The sequence below is a fragment of the Cherax quadricarinatus genome, chromosome 77, assembly GCF_038502225.1.
Source record: "Cherax quadricarinatus isolate ZL_2023a chromosome 77, ASM3850222v1, whole genome shotgun sequence".
Lineage (NCBI taxonomy): Eukaryota > Metazoa > Arthropoda > Malacostraca > Decapoda > Parastacidae > Cherax > Cherax quadricarinatus.
Genome location: NC_091368.1, coordinates 4,013,863 through 4,030,620, shown reverse-complemented (window position 1 = coordinate 4,030,620; position 16,758 = coordinate 4,013,863). Strand labels below are relative to the sequence as shown.

The window sequence follows — 16,758 nt, the reverse complement described above, 5'->3', positions numbered from 1 at the left end:
GTGTGTAAAGGTAGAAAGTTGAAAGTGAACATAGAAAAGAGTACAGTGATGAGGGTATCAAATGATTTAGATAAAGAAAAATTGGATATCAAATTGGGGAGGAGGAGTATGGAAGAAGTGAATGTTTTCAGATACTTGGGAGTTGACGTGTCGGCGGATGGATTTATGAAGGATGACGTTAATCATAGAATTGATTAGGGAAAAATGGTGAGTGGTGCGTTGAGGTATATGAGGAAACAAAAATGTTATCTATGGAGGCAAAGACGGGAATGTATGAAAGAATAGTAGTACCAACACTCTTATATGGGTGTGAAGCTTGTGTTGTGAATGCAGCAGCGAGGAGGCGGTTGGAGGCAGTGGAGATGTCCTGTCTAAGGGCAATGTGTGGTGTAAATATTATGCGGAAAATTCGGAGTGTGGAAATTAGGAAAAGGTGTGGAGCTAATAAAAGTATTAGTCAGAGGGCAGAAGAGGGGTTGTTGAGGTGGTTTGGTCATTTAGAGAGAATGGATCAAAGTAGAATGACATGGAAAGCATATGAATCTATAGGGGAAGGAAGGCGGGGTAGGGGTCGTCCTCGAAAGGGTTGGAGAGAGAGGGTAAAGGAGGTTTTGTGGGCAAGGGGCTTGGACTTCCAGCAAGCGTGCGTGAACGTGTTAGATAGGAGTGAATGGAGACGAATGGTACTTGGGACCTGACGATCTGTTGGAGTGTGAGCAGGGTAATATTTAGTGAAGGGATTCAGGGAAACCGGTTATTTTCATATAGTCGGACTTGAGTCCTGGAAATGGGAAGTACAATGCCTGCACTTTAAAGGAGGGGTTTGGGATATTGGCAGTTTGGAGGGATATGTTGTGTATCTTTATATGTTATTTTTATATTTTTATTATCACACTGGCCGATTCCCACCAAGGCAGGGTGGCCCGAAAAAGAAAAACTTTCACCATCATTCACTCCATCACTGTCTTGCCAGAAGGGTGCTTTACACTACAGTTTTTAAACTGCAACATTAACACCCCTCCTTCAGAGTGTAGGCACTGTACTTCCCATCTCCAGGACTCAAGTCCGGCCTGCCGGTTTCCCTGAACCCCTTCATAAATGTTACTTTGCTCACACTCCAACAGCACGTCAAGTATTAAAAACCATTTGTCTCCATTCACTCCTATCAAACACGCTCACGTATGCCTGCTGGAAGTCCAAGCCCCTCGCACACAAAACCTCCTTTACCCCCTCTCTTCAACCTTTCCTAGGCCGACCCCTACCCCGCCTTCCTTCCACTACAGACTGATACACTCTTGAAGTCATTCTGTTTCGCTCCATTCTCTCTACATGTCCGAACCACCTCAACAACCCTTCCTCAGCCCTCTGGACAACAGTTTTGGTAATCCCGCACCTCCTCCTAACTTCCAAACTACAAATTCTCTGCATTATATTCACACCACACATTGCCCTCAGACATGACATCTCCACTGCCTCCAGCCTTCTCCTCGCTGCAACATTCATCACCCATGCCTCACACCCATATAAGAGCGTTGGTAAAACTATACTCTCATACATTCCCCTCTTTGCCTCCAAGGACAAAGTTCTTTGTCTCCACAGACTCCTAAGTGCACCACTCACTCTTTTCCCCTCATCAATTCTATGATTCACCTCATCTTTCATAGACCCATCCGCTGACACGTCCACTCCCAAATATCTGAATACATTCACCTCCTCCATACTCTCTCCCTCCAATCTGATATTCAATCTTTCATCACCTAATCTTTTTGTTATCCTCATAACCTTACTCTTTCCTGTATTCACCTTTAATTTTCTTCTTTTGCACACCCTACCAAATTCATCCACCAATCTCTGCAACTTCTCTTCAGAATCTCCCAAGAGCACAGTGTCATCAGCAAAGAGCAGCTGTGACAACTCCCACTTTGTGTGTGATTCTTTATCTTTTAACTCCACGCCTCTTGCCAAGACCCTCGCATTTACTTCTCTTACAACCCCATCTATAAATATATTAAACAACCACGGTGACATCACACATCCTTGTCTAAGGCCTACTTTTACTGGGAAAAAATTTCCCTCTTTCCTACATACTCTAACTTGAGCCTCACTATCCTCGTAAAAACTCTTCACTGCTTTCAGTAACCTACCTCCTACACTATACACTTGCAACATCTGCCACATTGTGTCCCTATCCACCCTGTCATATGCCTTTTCCAAATCCATAAATGCCACAAAGACCTCTTTAGCCTTATCTAAATACTGTTCACTTACATGTTTCACTGTAAACACCTGGTCCACACACCCCCTACCTTTCCTAAAGCCTCCTTGTTCATCTGCTATCCTATTCTCCGTCTTACTCTTAATTCTTTCAATAATAACTCTACCATACACTTTACCAGGTATACTCAGCAGACTTTTTTTTTTTTTTTTTTCAACAAGTCGGCCGTCTCCCACCGAGGCAGGGTGACCCAAAAAAGAAAGAAAACAATTTTCTTCTTATTCTTTTTAGTAATCTTTACAGGAAAAGGGGTTACTAGCCCATTGTTCCCGGCATTTTAGTTGACTTTTACAACACGCATGGCTTACGGAGGAAAGATTCTTATTCCACTTCCCCATGGATATAAAAGGAAAAGTAATAAGACCAAGAACTATTAAGATAAAATCAAAGAAAACTCAGATGAGTGTGTATAAATAAATGTGTACATGTATGTGTAGTGTGACCTAAGTGTAAGTAGAAGTAGCAAAACATGCCTGTAATCTTGCATATTTATGAGACAGACAAAAGACATCAGCAATCCTACCATCATGTAAAACAATCACAGGCTTTCGTTTTACACTCACTTGGCAGGACGGTAGTACCTCCCTGGATGGTTGCTGTCTACCAACCTACTACCTACACTCAGCAGACTTATCCCCCTATAATTTTTGCACTCTCTTTTATCCCCTTTGCCTTTATACAAAGGAACTATGCATGCTCTCTGCCAATCCCTAGGTACCGTACCCTCTTTCATACATTTATTAAATAATTGCACCAACCACTCCAAAACTATATCCCCACCTGCTTTTAACATTTCTATCTTTATCCCATCAATCCCGGCTGCCTTACCCCCTTTCATTTTACCTACTGCCTCACGAACTTCCCCCACACTCACAACTGGCTCTTCCTTACTCCTACAAGATGTTATTCCTTCTTGTCCTATACACAAAATCACAGCTTCCCTATCTTCATCAACATTTAACAATTCTTCAAAATATTCCCTCCATCTTCCCAATACCTCTAACTCTCCATTTAATAACTCTCCTCTCCTATTTTTAACTGACAAATCCATTTGTTCTCTAGGCTTTCTTAACTTGTTAATCTCACTCCAAAACTTTTTCTTATTTTCAACAAAATTTGTTGATAACATCTCGCCCACTCTCTCATTTGCTCTCTTTTTACATTGCTTCATCTTTATATGTATATGCTTCTAAACTGTTGTATTCTGAGCACCTCTGCAAAAACAGTGATAATGTGTGAGTGTGGTGAAAGTGTTGAATGATGATGAAAGTATTTTCTTTTTGGGGATTTTCTTTCTTTTTTGGGTCACCCTGCCTCGGTGGGAGACGGCCGACTTGTTGAAAAAAAGAAAAAACAAAATAATTATAACCTTCTGGACCAGTAAGCCAGTGGAAAGCCTCAGTCAGATGACCAAAGATCTAGCTGTGGGTCATTGTGTGACTAAGATCTGTGTCAGGAAACACTTATCCTGTGTCCTGACACACCTTCGCTAACCTAACCTAATGCTCAGTGATAATGAAAACAGTCTGTAGGGAAGGTATGAATATTTGACAGTTTGTGGAAATTCATGTACCAGGAGAGGGCTTTGCACTAAATTTCTAGAGTGGTTTAAATGCTAACATGTAAATTTACTTCAGGTAAGACAGTGAGTGATTGAATGATGGTGGTGGTTGAGGTAAAAATTGTTGAAATAATTTGCTAATGTTATGTAATCTCTCTTGAGGGAATTTTCTGACTCTCCTTAGTGAAGCATTGCCTTAATGAATGTTTTCTCAGTTTTATTTTTTTCATTCACATGGTAAAAATAAACACAAATGTAGTATAAAGTGATCCTCTATTGACTATGTTTCACCCACACACTGGCCATTATCAAGTCACAGATTGCATCGGTATTATACCATTAATCTTTTCATTAACATGTCGGCTTGCTTGCTCTCTCTTCCACCTGACATTTTCTGATTAGTTTTTCATGAGGAACACACTCAAGAGTTTTTTGTTATTTTTAAATCTGAATAAAATCAGTATGCCCATATTTTTTTTAAATTTCTTTGACTTATAGTAGGTAATAGGTTTAATATGCTGGGATTTACAAGGGATGACTGTGGTGTTCCTTCAGGCTAATGTTCCTCTGGTAAATTGGAGGACAGATTGGCCAAGGTAAGAGGATAAAAGGGGCTTCGAGGGAAAAGACTCGTACTTCTCCATAAGTCAGCCCTATCAGCCGGGCTGTGGTTCGTGCGCTGGATTATGTGTAGCCAGCAGCAACAGCTTTTTGATCAGGCCCTGATCCACTGGGAGGCCTGGTCAAGGACTGGGCCTTGGGGGCACTTCGGTCTTCATAGGTCATGTACAGGAGGGCCCCACTTGTACAGCAGGCTAGGTTCTGGGCTACTGCTGTAAAGCAAAAATCACTGTAAAGTGAAACATGGCCTTTTTTCACTTTCAAATGCATAAAAAAGTCTGGTAACATGCTTCCACTATCATATATTAAGTGATCAATAGAGCCAGGCCTTTAAAATGCATACACAGTACACACATTACTTACCTTAAAATATTTTTATCCTTAGCTATAGTGGGTAGTGAATATGTTTATTGCAGGAAGTCTGAATAAATGAAGAATGGGTATAATTGAAAACTGCTGCATTAACAAAAATGCTGTAAAGGAAAGCACTGTAAAGCGGGGTCCTCCTGTACATTTCTTTTTCCATATTTTCATAATAATACCATCAGTATTTAACAGATGTCTGTTTTCAGGAAGTGATCATTATGGCAATGCATTGTGAGAGCTGTGGTCATCGTACCAATGAGGTGAAGAGTGGCACTGGTGTGTCTGACTTGGGAAAGAGGATCACTCTCAAAATAACTGACCCTACTGATTTGGCTCGTGATGTGCTGAAGAGTGAAACTTGTGAACTGAGCATCCCTGAACTCGACTTCTGCGTCGGAGGTGGACTAATAGGTGGAAAGTACGTGCTGTTTTACTGTTACTCAGTTTGTGTAGAGGAAGTCCTTAACTTACGAGCACACTGGGGACCTCTTGAATTGTGTATAATATTCAGGTGGCTAGTAACCTCTTCTGTATTTTTATTATTTTTTTATTATTATCACACTGGCCGATTCCCACCAAGGCAGGGTGGCCCGAAAAAGAAAAACTTTCACCATCATTCACTCCATCACTGTCTTGCCAGAAGGGTGCTTTATACTACAGTTTTTAAACTGCAACATTTACACCCCTCCTTCTGTATACATTACTAAATTTAAAAAGAGACTTATGTTTTTCTTTTTAGGTCACCCTGCCTTTGTGGGATACAACCAATATGTTGGATGATAATGATTCATAATACAGGAAATTTTCAGTTAAAAACACATTGGGGACCTTCTGTATTGTGTATAATAATGATATAGACCAATACAGAAGATTTTCAGTGTGTTTATAAGCCAAGGACTTACTGTATTTAAAACTAAATCTTGCTCAACCCTGTCTGTTATCAGGCTGTTTTGTTACACTTCAGTTGTCACTCACAAAATCGTAATAACACAATTGCAAACAAACCAGGGAACAGATGGGGTTTGAATCCTTGATAAATGGGTTCAAAACCTTCCCGTTCCCTGGTGTGGTTGTTTTTTTACTTCGATTGTATCTGTAACAATTTTTTTTTTTTTATTTTTATTATCACACCGGCCGATTCCCACCAAGGCAGGGTGGCCCGAAAAAGAAAAACTTTCACCATCATTCACTCCATCACTGTCTTGCCAGAAGGGTGCTTTACACTACAGTTTTTAAACTGCAACATTAACACCCCTCCTTCAGAGTGCAGGCACTGTACTTCCCATCTCCAGGACTCAAGTCCGGCCTGCCGGTTTCCCTGAATCCCTTCATAAATGTTACTTTGCTCACACTCCAACAGCACGTCAAGTATTAAAAACCATTTGTCTCCATTCACTCCTATCAAACACGCTCACGCATGCCTGCTGGAAGTCCAAGCCCCTCGCACACAAAACCTCCTTTACCCCCTCCCTCCAACCCTTCCTAGGCCGACCCCTACCCCGCCTTCCTTCCACTACAGACTGATACACTCTTGAAGTCATTCTGTTTCGCTCCATTCTCTCTACATGTCCGAACCACCTCAACAACCCTTCCTCAGCCCTCTGGACAACAGTTTTGGTAATCCCGCACCTCCTCCTAACTTCCAAACTACGAATTCTCTGCATTATATTCACACCACACATTGCCCTCAGACATGACATCTCCACTGCCTCCAGCCTTCTCCTCGCTGCAACATTCATCACCCACGCTTCACACCCATATAAGAGCGTTGGTAAAACTATACTCTCATACATTCCCCTCTTTGCCTCCAAGGACAAAGTTCTTTGTCTCCACAGACTCCTAAGTGCACCACTCACTCTTTTTCCCTCATCAATTCTATGATTCACCTCATCTTTCATAGACCCATCCGCTGACACGTCCACTCCCAAATATCTGAATACATTCACCTCCTCCATACTCTCTCCCTCCAATCTGATATTCAATCTTTCATCACCTAATCTTTTTGTTATCCTCATAACCTTACTCTTTCCTGTATTCACCTTTAATTTTCTTCTTTTGCACACCCTACCAAATTCATCCACCAATCTCTGCAACTTCTCTTCAGAATCTCCCAAGAGCACAGTGTCATCAGCAAAGAGCAGCTGTGACAACTCCCACTTTGTGTGTGATTCTTTATCTTTTAACTCCACGCCTCTTGCCAAGACCCTCGCATTTACTTCTCTTACAACCCCATCTATAAATATATTAAACAACCACGGTGACATCACACATCCTTGTCTAAGGCCTACTTTTACTGGGAAAAAATTTCCTTCTTTCCTACATACTCTAACTTGAGCCTCACTATCCTCGTAAAAACTCTTCACTGCTTTCAGTAACCTACCTCCTACACCATACACTTGCAACATCTGCCACATTGCCCCCCTATCCACCCTGTCATATGCCTTTTCCAAATCCATAAATGCCACAAAGACCTCTTTAGCCTTATCTAAATACTGTTCACTTATATGTTTCACTGTAAACACCTGGTCCACACACCCCCTACCTTTCCTAAAGCCTCCTTGTTCATCTGCTATCCTATTCTCCGTCTTACTCTTAATTCTTTCAATTATAACTCTACCATACACTTTACCAGGTACACTCAACAGACTTATCCCCCTATAATTTTTGCACTCTCTTTTATCCCCTTTGCCTTTATACAAAGGAACTATGCATGCTCTCTGCCAATCCCTAGGTACCTTACCCTCTTCCATACATTTATTAAATAATTGCACCAACCACTCCAAAACTATATCCCCACCTGCTTTTAACATTTCTATCTTTATCCCATCAATCCCGGCTGCCTTACCCCCTTTCATTTTGCCTACTGCCTCACGAACTTCCCCCACACTCACAACTGGCTCTTCCTCACTCCTACAAGATGTTATTCCTCCTTGCCCTATACACGAAATCACAGCTTCCCTATCTTCATCAACATTTAACAATTCCTCAAAATATTCCTTCCATCTTCCCAATACCTCTAACTCTCCATTTAATAACTCTCCTCTCCTATTTTTAACTGACAAATCCATTTGTTCTCTAGGCTTTCTTAACTTGTTAATCTCACTCCAAAACTTTTTCTTATTTTCAACAAAATTTGTTGATAACATCTCACCCACTCTCTCATTTGCTCTCTTTTTACATTGCTTCACCACTCTCTTAACTTCTCTCTTTTTCTCCATATACTCTTCCCTCCTTGCATCACTTCTACTTTGTAAAAACTTCTCATATGCTAACTTTTTCTCCCTTACTACTCTCTTTACATCATCATTCCACCAATCGCTCCTCTTCCCTCCTGCACCCACTTTCCTGTAACCACAAACTTCTGCTGAACACTCTAACACTACATTTTTAAACCTACCCCATACCTCTTCGACCCCATTGCCTATGCTCTCATTAGCCCATCTATCCTCCAATAGCTGTTTATATCTTACCCTAACTGCCTCCTCTTTTAGTTTATAAACCTTCACCTCTCTCTTCCCTGATGCTTCTATTCTCCTTGTATCCCATCTACCTTTTACTCTCAGTGTAGCTACAACTAGAAAGTGATCTGATATATCTGTGGCCCCTCTATAAACATGTACATCCTGAAGTCTACTCAACAGTCTTTTATCTACCAATACATAATCCAACAAACTACTGTCATTTCGCCCTACATCATATCGTGTATACTTATTTATCCTCTTTTTCTTAAAATATGTATTACCTATAACTAAACCCCTTTCTATACAAAGTTCAATCAAAGGGCTCCCATTATCATTTACACCTGGCACCCCAAACTTACCTACCACACCCTCTCTAAAAGTTTCTCCTACTTTAGCATTCAAGTCCCCTACCACAATTACTCTCTCACTTGGTTCAAAGGCTCCTATACATTCACTTAACATCTCCCAAAATCTCTCTCTCTCCTCTGCATTCCTCTCTTCTCCAGGTGCATACACGCTTATTATGACCCACTTCTCGCATCCAACCTTGACTTTAATCCACATAATTCTTGAATTTACACATTCATATTCTCTTTTCTCCTTCCATAACTGATCATTTAACATTACTGCTACCCCTTCCTTTGCTCTAACTCTCTCAGATACTCCAGATTTAATCCCATTTATTTCCCCCCACTGAAACTCTCCTACCCCCTTCAGCTTTGTTTCGCTTAGGGCCAGGACATCCAACTTCTTTTCATTCATAACATCAGCAATCATCTGTTTCTTGTCATCTGCACTACATCCACGCACATTTAAGCAACCCAGTTTTATAAAGTTTTTCTTCTTCTCTTTTTTAGTAATTGTATACAGGAGAAGGGGTTACTAGCCCATTGCTCCCGGCATTTTAGTCGCCTCATACGACACGCATGGCTTACGGAGGAAAGATTCTTTTCCACTTCCCCATGGACAATAGAAGAAATAAAAAAGAACAAGAGCTATTTAGAAAAAGGAGAAAAACCTAGATGTATGTATATATATATATGCATGTGCGTGTCTGTGAAGTGTGACCAAAGTGTAAGTAGGAGTAGCAAGATATCCCTGTTATCTTAGCGTGTTTATGAGACAGAAAAAGAAACCAGCAATCCTACCATCATGCAAAACAGTTACAGGTTTTTGTTTCACAGTCATCTGGCAGGACGGTAGTACTTCCCTGGGTGGTTGCTGTCTACCAACCTACTACCTACTGTAACAATTTTGTCTTCTCTAAAGCATGGGTATTGATGTTGATGATAGGGGTAGTGGATTTTTGAGTCTTCTAAAATAATTGTAATGAATAGTAGAGATTTTTTTTATACATTACCTCAGCATGTTATTGGAATAGCAAAATTTGAGACTATGAATTACTAAAGTGTAATTAACACTTGTCAGTGCTTAATAATAACCCACATGGAGACAGAAACTCAGGAGATTAATTGATCTGTATATTTTAACCCTCTTCTGGGGTCCTCTTCAGCAGATATGCTGAAGAGGATCCTAGACGGGGGTTGAAATATATTGATCAATTAATCTCCTGAGTATGTCTCCATGTGGGTTATTTTTGAGCTTTGAGACTGTGTTTAGTACAGTAATACAAAAAATCTTTCAGAGCTGTTATTGAATGGTAGGGAGTAATATTGCCAAGGTACAGAAAGATTATTTTTGTAAAAGTGAATATGGCAGTATAATTGATTATTCTTTCCAAATTTTTTCTAACAAACTGGCTGTATCTCACTGAGGCAGGGTGACCTAAAGAAGAAAAATTCAAAATTTTCTTGTTAAATTTAATAATTTATATGAGAGAAGGGGTTACTAACCCCTTGCTCTCATCATCTTTTATTATTGATGTTCATTTCATGTTTAACAAAACAATCCCTTATAGGTTTACAACACTGGAGGGGCTGCTGATGAACATCCGAGAAGACTTGGACTCTAATCCTTTTCTTATGGGGGACTCCATTGAGAAGAACCGTAAAGTTATAGTTGACAAACTTCTGGATGACTTAGAGATGGTAAGTGAATGGGGAGACTTAATGAACTTCATAAATCTGAAAAATTATTGCACTGAAACTAGCCAACCCATCACAAAATGTTCTTTCTCATACTCCAACAGCTTGTCAAGCCCCAAAAACCATCTGCCTCCACTCCTGTCTACAATGCTTATACATGCCTGCTGAATGTCCAAGCCCCTTGTAAACAAAACCTCCTTTATCCCCCTCCCTCCAATCTTTTCTAGGGTGACCCCTAACATCCCTTCCCTCCACTGCAGACTGATACACCTCTCTTGTCATCCTATTTTTTCTCCATACTCTCTAAATGCCCAAACCACTTCAACAACCCTTCCTCAGCCCTTGGGATAATGCTTTTAATAACTCTGCCCCTCCTAATCTCCAAAGCAGAAGTGTTATAAGAAGAGTAGAGTATATGGAGAGTAAAAGAAAGGTAAAGAGAGTGATGAGAGTGCAAAAGGAGAGTAGATGATAGAGTGGGAGAGGCACTGTCAAGAAATTTTAATGAAAATAAGAAAAAATTTTAAAGGGAGTTAAGTTAAGAAAGCCTAGAGAACGATTAGATTTGACAGTTAAAAACAGAGTAGGGGAGATGGAGGTTTTGGGTAGATGGCGAGAATATTTTGAGGAACTTTTAAATGTCGACGAAGGAAGGGAAGCGGTAATTTCATGAACTGGCCAGGGAGGTATACCATCTTTTAGGAGTGAAGAAGAACAGGATGTGAGTGTGGGAGAGGTGCATGAGGCATTACGTAGAATGAAAGGTAGCAGCTGGAACTGACGGGATCATGACAGAAATGTTAAAAGCAGGGGGGGATATAGTGTTGGAGTGGTTGGAATTTTTGTTTAATAAATGTATGAAAGAGGGGAAGGTACCTAGGGATTGGCAGAGAGCATGTATAGTCCCTTTTATATAAAGGGAAGGGGGACAAAAGAGATTGTAAAAATTATAGAGGAATAAATTTACTGAGTAAACCAGGAAAAGTGTCCGGTAGGGTTATTATTGAAAGAATTAGAGGTAGACAGAAAGTAGGATTGCGGATGAGTAAGGAGGTTTCAGAGTGGGTAGGGGATGTGTAGATCAAGTGTTTACATTGAAGCATATATGTGAACAGTATTTAGATAAAGGTAGGGAAGTTTTTATTGCATTTATGGATTTAGAAAAGGCATATGATAGTGGATAGGGGAGCAATGTTGCAAGTATATGGATTAGGTGGTAAGTTACTAAATGCTGTAAAGAGTTTTTATGAGGATAGTGAGGCTCAGGTTAGGGTGTGTAGAAGAGAGGGAGACTGCTTCCCGGTAAAAGTAGGTCTGACAGGGATGTGTAATGTCACCATGGTTGTTTAATATATTTATAGATGGGGTTGTAAAAGAAGTAAATGCTAGAGTGTTTGGGAGAGGGGTGGGATTAAATTATGGGGAATCAAATACAAAATGGGAATTGACACAGTTGATTTTTGCTGATGATACTGTGCTTATGGGAGATTCTAAAGAAAAATTGCAAAGGTTAGTGGATGAGTTTGGGAGTGTGTGTAAAGGTAGAAAGTTGAAGTTGAACATAGAAAATTGTAAGGTGATGAGGGTATCAAATGATTTAGATAAAGAAAAATTGGATATCAAATTGGGGAGGAGGAGTATGGAAGAAGTGAATGTTTTCAGATACTTGGGAGTTGATGTGTCAGCGGATGGATTTATGAAGGATGAGGTTAATCATAGAATTGATTAGGGAAAAAAGGTGAGTGGTGCGTTGAGGTATATGAGGAAACTAAAACGTTATCTATGGAGGCAAAGAAGGGAATGTATGAAAGAATAGTAGTACCAACACTCTTATATGGGTGTGAAGCTTGCGTTGTGAATGCAGCAGCGAGGAGGCGGTTGGAGGCAGTGGAGATGTCCTGTCTAAGGGCAATGTGTGGGGTAAATATTATGCAGAAAATTCAGAGTGTGGAAATTAGGAGAAGGTGTGGAGTTAATAAAAGTATTAGTCAGAGGGCTGAAGAGAGGTTGTTGAGGTGGTCTGGTCATTTAGAGAGAATGGATCAAAGTAGAATGACATGGAGAGCGTTTAAATCTGTAGGGAAAGGAAGGCGGGGTAGGGGTCATCCTCGAAAAGGTTGGAAGGAAGGGGTAAGGGAGGTTTTGCGGGCGAGGGGATTGGACTTCCAGCAGGCATGTATAAGCGTGTTTGATAGGAGTGAATGGAGACGAATGGTATTTGGGACCTGATGATCTGTTGGACTGTGAGCAGGGTAATATTTAGTGAAGGGATTCAGGGAAACCGGCCATTTTCATATAGTCGGACTTGAGTCCTGGAAATGGGAAGTACAATGCCTGCACTCTAAAGGAGGGGTTTCAAGATATTAGCAGTTTGGAGGGATATGTTGTGTATCTTCATACGTATATGCTTCTAAACTGTTGTGTTCTGAGCACCTCTGCAAAAGCAGTGATTATGTGTGAGTGAGGTGAAAGTGTTGAATGATGATGAAAGTATTTTCTTTTTGGGGATTTTCTTTCTTTTTGGGTCACCCTGCCTTAGTGGGAGACGGCCGACTTGTTAAAAAAAAAAAAAAAAATTGCCCTCAGTTGTGACATCTCTACTGCCTCCAGCTTCCATGCTGCAACATTCACAATCCATTCTTCACACCCATATTAGAGTGTTGGTATCACTATACTGTCATACATTTCTCTCTGCACATTCACTACCTCCATACTCCCACGGTGACAACTCACTTTGTATTAGATTGTGCATTCTACACATTTGAAATCTCACACCTTTCCCCACCACCCCAGCTCTCACTTCTTTTACAGTCCCTCCCATCTATAAATTTACTGAACAACCATGGTGACATCATACATCCCTGTCTAAGGCCTACTTTTACTGGAAAATATTCTCCCTCTCTCCTACATACCCTAACCTGAGTCTTTCAATCCTCTTAAAAAAATTTTAAGTGCTTTCAGTAACCTACCATCTATTCCATACACTTACATCTTCCACATTGCTTCCCTATCCACTCTGTCATATGCCTTGTCTAAATACATGAATGCGATGAAAAGTTCCTTACCTTTATGTAAATATTGTTCACTTAATGTGATTCAGTGTAAACACTTGGTCTACACATTTCCTATCCTTCCTGCAGCCTCCTTGTTCATCTTGATCCAGCTCTCCATCTACCCATAATTCTTTCAAAAATAACTCTTCTATTCACTTTACCTTTTATACTCAACTGGCATATTCCCCTATAATTTTTACACTCTTTTGTCCTTGTCCCCCTTTCCTTTATACTGAGGAACTATGCATCATTGTTTTTTTGTATTTTTAATAGTCATATTGAATATTTACATTTTTTATATTCATTATTTATATCCAAAGTAAAAAATGGTTGATGTTACTTTGAGTAAATATTTGTTTAAAATATTTTTGACTATAATGTAGATTAATTTTTGTTCAGGATAATTCCTAAACATTCCACTGAGGAAATTTTTTTCCAAGTATTCATCAAATGTTTGTGTGTATTGCAATGTTTATTAATTCTATTTGTTGCTGGGACTAGTTGAAGGTGGGTCTAGTTGTTGGTTTACTCATTCATTTATGATTTGCCGGTACTTCTGGCCCGGGTCTTCTCCAAATGGCGACTCGGCGGTTGGTTTACTAAAAGTCATGTTGGGGGTATGCTGTTGAAGTTAGGGAAGTTAAATCATCGTTAAAAAAAGAAAATTAACACACTGGCTATGTGTTAATTGTTAAGGAAAGCACAGATAGGTAATGTCAGGTGTTTAAAATATTTCAGTATGGTGTGTTTTTTATTGAAGCTGTTTATAACTTCCTACATGTTGTGATACTTGGTCATTAATCCAGTAATAAAAATTTTCTTTGAATCCACAGGTTATAAAGGGCAACCTTATGGTTACGTTCATCATGGATGACCCAGCAGGGAACAGCTACCTCCAGAATGTTTATGCTCCAGATGACGATCCGGAGATGACAATTGAGGAGTATGAGCGCACATTTGAACAGAATGAAGAACTTGGACTCAATGATATGAAGACAGAGAATTATACAGATGACTCAACTTGTAATGATATATCTGAGCTCTCGTGATTTTTGCAGAAATGCGGTCATTTTCTAGAAGGGCTTTGCCTGGAAAAATGACTGCATATTTTATGTTGCAATGCATGGAAATAGAGTTTGAGAGTGGAAATAAAAGCTCTGACAGTTAAACTTGTCATATATTTATATATAAAGTTTACCTAAGTCCAAAGCATAGTTTCTATCAGCAAGCACTTGTATATTAAATTGAAAAGTGTTTGCCTGGTGACATTCCTAAGAGCTCTTAACCAGGCTCTGAATAAGGCATTATTGATGTCTACATCATGAGCCAGGCTCTTGCTACTTGTAGCCTGCCATCCAGCTTGCTTATCTCAAACCTGGCTGCTTATTGTGCCTGAAGACACTAAAATGCTCATTTCAAGTTCTCTTCTGATATGTCAGTAACACGAGGGCAAATTGAGTGAAGTTTGATATAGACTTGCTTTCTAAGCATAGGGGGAAGTGTAAACTGGAGTGGTGTAAAAACTATAAAAGGCTGAAACTGTTAAGCTTAAATTGGAATTCTTTGAATATTGGAACTTGTAGCATTCTTGTTCTTCTTTGTAGTTAATAAGCAAGAAAGAACATAAACTGTTACTCTTATTCTTGGACATGTATAAGCTATTGAAATTTAAAAGAACTGGTGAAGTTATTAGGAATGTGAAAAAATAAATAAATTTCTGTCTCTGTAATTATGAAGTGGAAACATTTTATTTTAGAAAACTTCAGCTGATGCTGCAAAAGCTTAGTTTTACAAATTTGGTTTTCCCAAATAGTGTATTTTTTTTTTTTAAAGTTATAATTAAAAGAGCATTGATAAAATGTATATGAATTATTTATGGAAGTTATAAAAGTTTTCTTAAACTTTTATATGAAATAAATTCTGATTATGAAAGTTATTATATTAATCATAAACTTTTCACAGCAACTCCTTCCTGTTAGGCTCACAGTGGCCTCATAATACCTTGTACGTGTATTTCTACCTCCAAAATATTAATACGATATCTGAACCAGCAGTTTTTAAACTTATGCCAGATAAACTCGGATTAAGTCATGATGAACGACTGTCGATGAATAAATTGAAAGATGGACAGGTCCCAAAATTGACAGGTTGAGTGCTGGACCTGTCAATTTAGGGACCACAGTTCAATCCTCCTGTCCATCTGTTTATTCGTATGCCAAATATTTACTTATGCTAGTTTGTCTTGTGTGAGTTTCCCACCCATTTGCAGAGAAACGTGTTCTCTGTGAATTGCATTTGTGAAGAGTGTAGTAGTGAGTGAAAGGACTGTGAGGCAGGAGTGAAGGCAGTAGACCATATGCTGGTGAAGGAGGGAATGGGGAATGGGTTAAATAATGGGTTTAGTGCTTTCTATTTATATTATTATGGGGTATCTCATTCTGCTTCATGATGCAAAAAGCAGTATTTGCAGTCCACAGACAGGTTGTATTATGCAATATACAGTAAATGTATTATGCAGCAATTATATGGATTTTCCTTGCTGCAATTTAGTAGGATGCTTTTTATGTGCACTATATAGAGGTTAATATACTGTTCTTAAGAATGCTAGTCATGCTACTGCAGTGTACACTGATGGTTTCAAACTCAATATGTAATTGGCTCAGCAACTGTTTTTCCAGAGTAATTCAAGAACATATACAAGAGTTGAAAAGCATTGTCACAGTGTAGTTTGTCTATAATACTTTCCGTGCGCATTGGAACTGTATCAGTCTTATTCATTGTTTCAAGATTTCCAAAGTGCATTACAAACTATCCAGAAATATGACTCCAATTCCCCTCATACCTGGTGGTGTGAAAATGGTTATGTAACATTTCTAGCAAGGACAAAGAAGTCCTTTTTTTTTTTTTCCTGATATTCAGGGAAACGAAAACTTGAGCCACTGTTCATGATCTGCCAGTCCTTTTTAGGGATGGTTCCTCTTGTTAGGTAAATGGACACATGCAATTAATGTGACATTTTACTGTGGTAACGTTTCGCTCTCCAGGAGCTTTGTTGAGCCCTCACAAACATTACAAATACTATGGCTTGACAAAGCTCCTGGAGAGTGAAACATTGCCATAAAATGTCACAATAGTTGCATCTTTGTCCATTTACCTAACATTTTGTTAGTAATTCTACCATTATTACTATGCTTCTTCTTGACTATTTTCCAGTACTATTTCAATGACAAAACCACTGGCAGTAGTGTTGCTTGGAAGTACATATAGGACAATTTGTTTTCTATCAGACTACAGTTTGGTCTTTGGATATCTTTTTTTTTCCCATCACTCTGAGATGTGGAGGGAAACTGCTTGCATGTTTGCAAATTGAAGAGGC

General features: G+C 39.4%; 1 protein-coding gene across 1 annotated transcript in view; it reads left to right on the top strand.

Moving 5' to 3' along the window:
• Positions 1–16,455, top strand: part of Zpr1 (zinc finger protein Zpr1) — a 33,443-nt gene extending 16,988 nt beyond the window's left edge. Inside the window, exons 6-8 of the mRNA XM_070101440.1 lie at positions 5,030–5,241; positions 10,203–10,332; positions 14,216–16,455. Coding sequence (XP_069957541.1) covers positions 5,030–5,241; positions 10,203–10,332; positions 14,216–14,431 — 558 coding nt within the window. The 3' untranslated portion in view covers positions 14,432–16,455. The remainder of the gene's footprint in view (positions 1–5,029; positions 5,242–10,202; positions 10,333–14,215) is intronic.
• Positions 16,456–16,758: the final 303 nt, after the last annotated feature.